The sequence below is a fragment of the Athene cunicularia genome, assembly GCF_003259725.1.
Source record: "Athene cunicularia isolate RWA chromosome 4 unlocalized genomic scaffold, athCun1 chr4_part3, whole genome shotgun sequence".
Lineage (NCBI taxonomy): Eukaryota > Metazoa > Chordata > Aves > Strigiformes > Strigidae > Athene > Athene cunicularia.
Genome location: NW_020799100.1, coordinates 9,878,700 through 9,883,934, shown reverse-complemented (window position 1 = coordinate 9,883,934; position 5,235 = coordinate 9,878,700). Strand labels below are relative to the sequence as shown.

The 5,235-nt window shown below is 40.0% G+C and overlaps 1 protein-coding gene across 1 annotated transcript; it reads left to right on the top strand.

The window, feature by feature from the left end:
• The first annotated feature begins 164 nt into the window (after positions 1–164).
• On the top strand, positions 165–5,235 carry LOC113480258 (palmitoyltransferase ZDHHC15-like). The gene is made up of 5 exons (XM_026848903.1): positions 165–545; positions 1,378–1,447; positions 1,966–1,998; positions 3,038–3,158; positions 5,031–5,235. Exons 1-5 carry the CDS (start codon positions 431–433, stop codon positions 5,184–5,186), a joined length of 495 nt encoding a protein of 164 aa, XP_026704704.1. The 5' UTR covers positions 165–430; the 3' UTR covers positions 5,187–5,235.

The window sequence follows — 5,235 nt, the reverse complement described above, 5'->3', positions numbered from 1 at the left end:
TGGCACTCCAAATATACATGGCCATAATCTGATCCTAATTATGAGAATTGTAAATTTATAAATTAAAAACTACTCCCTGTTTTAGCATAAAACTGTGGCTGGGGACAGGTTCTTGCTCACAATGGAAGTGCTTCATGGTTAGTAATGTTATTCTTGAAAAATAGTAATCTAAGGCAGTAGTAGTAGCAGCAATTGTAGTATGTTGTTTCGTGACCCTTAATTTCACTTTTGCATTTTTTATTGATGTGTCACATAGTATTCTGGCTGTCCAGCACATACTATCTCTGTCTTCTTAACACATTTTCACATTAGATTATTCTCATTAAAATGATCTGAAAGTTGAAATGTGTCCAAACTCATCTGTATTTGAAATATTATCTCTGCTACCAGGAGTAATTGCTCCTCTCGTGACTTCTGCTTCTAGTATCATATGTCCTATGCTGACCAAGAACGCTATGAAAATGAAGAAAGGCCAGAGGTGCAAAGGCAAATTCTCGCCGAAATTGCAAGGAAGTTGCCGGTCTACACCAGAACAGGGAATGGAGGTCAGCTAAGCAGAGAGTTTTGTTTCTCTCAAACTAATCAAGCATGCTAAAGTAGCATATGCTGGCAATTCGGATGATACTGCCGACCAACAGGGTATTCCTAAAGCCACTGCATGCACCGTGTAACTTCTTGTGCAAATAATTTTAGTGCATTTTCGTTCAGGATTTATGTTTGGGAAAACAAAAGAGCCTTGAACACTTCCATTCAAGTGGAGTACCAAGTGCTGCCTTTGAGAACGAATATATATTTACAGTTTAAAACCCTACTTACATTGTATGTGTTTAGAAATAGTAATAGTGACAAAATCCTTAGTTGTTTTTACTTGAAAAGGAGTCTATCTTAGAGATTCAGGACATAATTATTTGAACAGATTTCTGGACCTTGTTCTGTGACTGAATGCATACTGTGCTCATTTCAAAGATTAGAAGAAATCCATGTTCATATTGGAGGCTCTGATGTGTTAATTTCTGCCAGAGAAGCCAGAGAATTCTGAAGTAAAAAGCTGCTATAGAGGCAATTACCAAAATGGAATGTACGTAAAGTCTGAGTAAATGTGGAAGCCAGAGGGAAATGTACAGTTTTGTTGTATCCCTTTTAAGCTGGTTCTATGCTTTGCAGTGAGGATTGTTCCCCACATCTGCAGGTCTCCAGGAGAATTCTGAGCATTGCTTATCTGATTATGTCCTGGCAGCAAAACTCAGCTGCAAATGCACTCATCTTTTGAAGTGGTAGAGGGAAGAACACGGATAGTTAGGAAACGAGCAGAATGTTAACTAACATGTGAAAAGAACACTGTTCTATTCTTTGCTATTAATGTGCCTCTAATTTCAGGTATTCGATTCTGTGATAGGTGCCAGCTAATAAAACCTGATCGTTGTCACCATTGTTCCGTTTGTGCTGTGTAAGTTCCTGGACTGTTTTTCACTGAAGTAAATATCGTCACCGCTGAGTTATGTGAACAGGCTGGTCCTCCACGTGTCTTTTTACACGGAAAGGTGCCTGAGTACCTCTGGTCCAGCTGCAGTCAGCAGTGGATGTTGGTGTGTGACAGCGGTACCATGGGCATTGCTGCTATTTGTGGCCCTGAAGTGTTTGCTGTTCCCACACCTACAAGGGTATCAGCATTAAGTCGCTAGAAAGCATGTGCCATCTAGTGAAAATTAACTGTTTAACCTAGGCAGGTTAAACTGAAGTATGGTTTTGACTTTTTTTTTTAATATTCCAAACAAAGTTTTAAGCCCTCTAGGGCAGAATTTATTTTCAATGATACCTACCTTAAAAAATTCAAAGAGATATTATCATCTTGAGATAGTGTTGTGTAGAAATCTCACAAAAACTAGAGGCTTTTGCTATTGATCTGCAGTTGTCAATTAAGTACCAAATATAAATCTTTGATTTTTCTTTTTTGTCCCTTTGCAGATGCGTGCTAAAAATGGATCATCACTGTCCGTGGTATGTTCTAGATACTGGTTTGTACTTTTCTGAAAAGAGAGGTTGTTTAAATACATTTCTGCCACAGAACAGACACTGTATGCCTCTCTCGTTTTAGACCATTATGCTGGGAAATTTATAAAATAATTCCACTTTGAAATTGCCTGAAATATTTGGTGTTTTGAAAGCCAGATCACTTGTGTTTGTTCCATGGGCTATGTGTAAAAGAGCTGTTTTATCAATACAATTTAAAGCCCCACTGCTTTGGGTATATAATCGTTTCAGCCTGCAGTTGGTGGTTGCTTTCAATAAAAAGACTTGCACACAGATTGTTTCTGGAATGATGCCTGTCACTTGTGCACAGTCAGGGACAGTTTGTATAGACTGGTGCATGGATGACTTAAGCTTTATACTTTTTGAGAATCGGTGCCACTAAATTTCTTAAACTCCTTCTTTTTTTTTTGAAAAAGAAGGTTTCAGAAATCAGAGGCAACACAAACATTTCCCCACCTGAACCTCCCTGGTAGTCCTAAATTGTAGGGGATATTTCAAACGGGAGTTTTGAGGCAAATACCTACTATTTTTGTCTGCACTCCCTTGTTCCTTTCTAGAGTTGTCCTGTTGTCCTGTGCATGGAGAATTACAATCAAATTTGGGTTTATTGGGTTTGTATGTCAACAAACAAGCAGTGGTGAATCTGGCTGCTGAGTTTTGCAAATGGATCAAGTAACACAGACACCCCAGATCTCGTTACCTTTGGAGACAAGAAACAGTCACGAGTAATTAGAGCCTGCCTCTGTGACAAGTTCACCTGCGGCACCAACTTTAAAGCAGATTCCAAAATTGTGAACTGTCCTTTTACTTGGCATAGCAAGAAGCGGTCAAGTGAAAAGCAGAGACTTCAGTTCTATTTCATTTTGACCACTAAGGGGAGCTATGTATTGAGGAAATCACGTTGTAGAATCAAGAGGCTTAATAAAACCCCCCAAACTGTACAATTCATTGTGTTACAACCGTGTGCTGTACATACCCTGACTTCAACTTTGCTTTTGTTCTCTAGGGTGAATAACTGCATTGGATTTTCTAACTACAAATTCTTTCTACTGTTCTTAGCCTATGCTTTGTTGTATTGCATGTATATTGCTGCAACAGTCTTCAAGTATTTCATTAAGTATTGGACAGTAAGTTGTGAAACCTGGTTACTTTTTCATATCCTATGAGTCTGGTGGGGTTTAGTCACTCTTGGTACTTTTTTGCTTTCAGTCTCCACTGAGAGATGGTCTGCATTTCTTGTGTAAGCTATTTCCTTGTGCCCTTTTTTTAAGTATAACTCCCATTATATGTCTGAAATGCACAAAGCAAGAGGCAAATAGACTTCTGGAATTTCAAATTGTAGGGTTAGCTTCTGGCAAAGAAGATATATCCTTTACCTGGTCTTGTGTTTGCATGCATGTATCTCACAATCTTTGGAAAATTACCAGAAGTTTCTTTCTTTGGAGAAATCTAATGTCATTCAAAACAAGACACACTTCACCGAAAGAGAGACCACGATTGCTCTTTGGAAATATGTTCTCGTGCTTTTTCAATACACATTAGGATACATCATGACTCATAGCACTGAAATCAGAGGTGTTATAGAGGGATAAACACCATATGAGTTAAGTTATACTCTTAGATATAAATGTGTTAATCTTCCCATCTCTAAATACAGCTGCTGTTGTCTGGCCATATCTCTGTGCTTAAAAAGAACCCCTAAACTTCTACTGATTATGGGAATAATTGTCTTCTAAACAGAAATTTTTAGCTGTCAACATTTGATGCTTCTAAACCGGTTGCAAGAATACTTCCTATATATTTGTCATATTACAGGAAACCATTAATCATGGGTAGGTGGTATTCTTTGATGTTGATTCCTGACCTGCAGATCCTGAGGTTGCTATCATGCTGCTTAATGTAACTGACGGTTTCCAAAATCTTAATTTCTTGAACAGTATCTGCTCCCTTCTCTCCTCTGGCATCAACATGTAACATACTGGCACTGATCTGTACATATTTACTGGAAAATATCAAAAAGCCTTGTTCATTTTCTAATCCCCACATGACTCCTTTCTCAATTTAAAAGTTGACGGTAACAAGGTACGCTTCTCATTCAATTCCTGATTGTCATTCATATGCCAGCAATGCCACTGACAGCTCCTGTAAGAGTCTGGCCTTCCGTCTCTAGGTTTTTTTTACATCCCCTCTGCTGCTAACTCTGTATAGACTGTGTTTAAGTAACTTAACTTTGCTCTGCATTAATTTATTGAATTTCTGTTGTTTTAATGGCTAATCAGTTACCTAAGATGCCTCCGGGGATGCTGGTGGGACAGTAGCAGGAATAGTTTCTTATGCTAAGAAAGGCACACAGACGAGCTCTGTGGCTGCACAGATGGCATGAGCAAAGGCTGAGAAGTAATTTTTAACTTCGAGCTCCCCACAGCCTCTCTGTCGATGTGTGCTTATGAGGACCTCTGGCACTTGACTCTTCCCCTGTAGAAGGGAAGAAGTGTTTCTTCTGCTTGTAAGATCCCACTTGGCTTTTAAACTTTTCCAAACCATCTCTGCTCAGTTCTAAAGCTACCTGATTGCTGTGGCTATGAAGGCCGGGTTTTCTTGGCATGCCTTCTAGGGCAAAAGGGGCAGAATTTTCATATGTGCACAGGAAACCCAGGAGAACATAAACAGGTCTTCAAGAGCTTGTGCTTGCTTCTTTCCCTGTGGGCACAAGGCATGTTTCTTGTGCCTGAGTGGGAAGCTGTGATTGGGCTGGCTCTGTTACATTTGAGGAGCCAGTAGCAAAGCCCCACACCTCCTGCTTTGGTTACAGGAGGGGAAAGGAATCAGAGCATTTCTTTGTCCCTTCTGGCTTTTTATAGTAGGGTGTGACTTTTGTGTATACAAGTTTGAGAACTCTAGATAGGAGTTTTGGAGGCTATCTTTCTTCTCTTTAGAAGCAAGGAATTTCCAGCTCTTGTTTTCTCCTACCACTTGTTCTATGTTGCTTTTCTCTCCAGGGTGAACTGACTAATGGACGTTCGAAATTTCATGTAATTTTCCTACTCTCTGTGGTGGTCATGTTCTTCATAACATGGTGGCAACAGGCGGTGCAATGCCCTGCCAGAACCAGTGTCTTGGCCTGCGGTTGCAGGAAGAGCAGCTGTCGGTGGTGACAGCCAGTGGCAGCTCTCGGATGAGCCACTTCACGGAGCCCAGTATTCT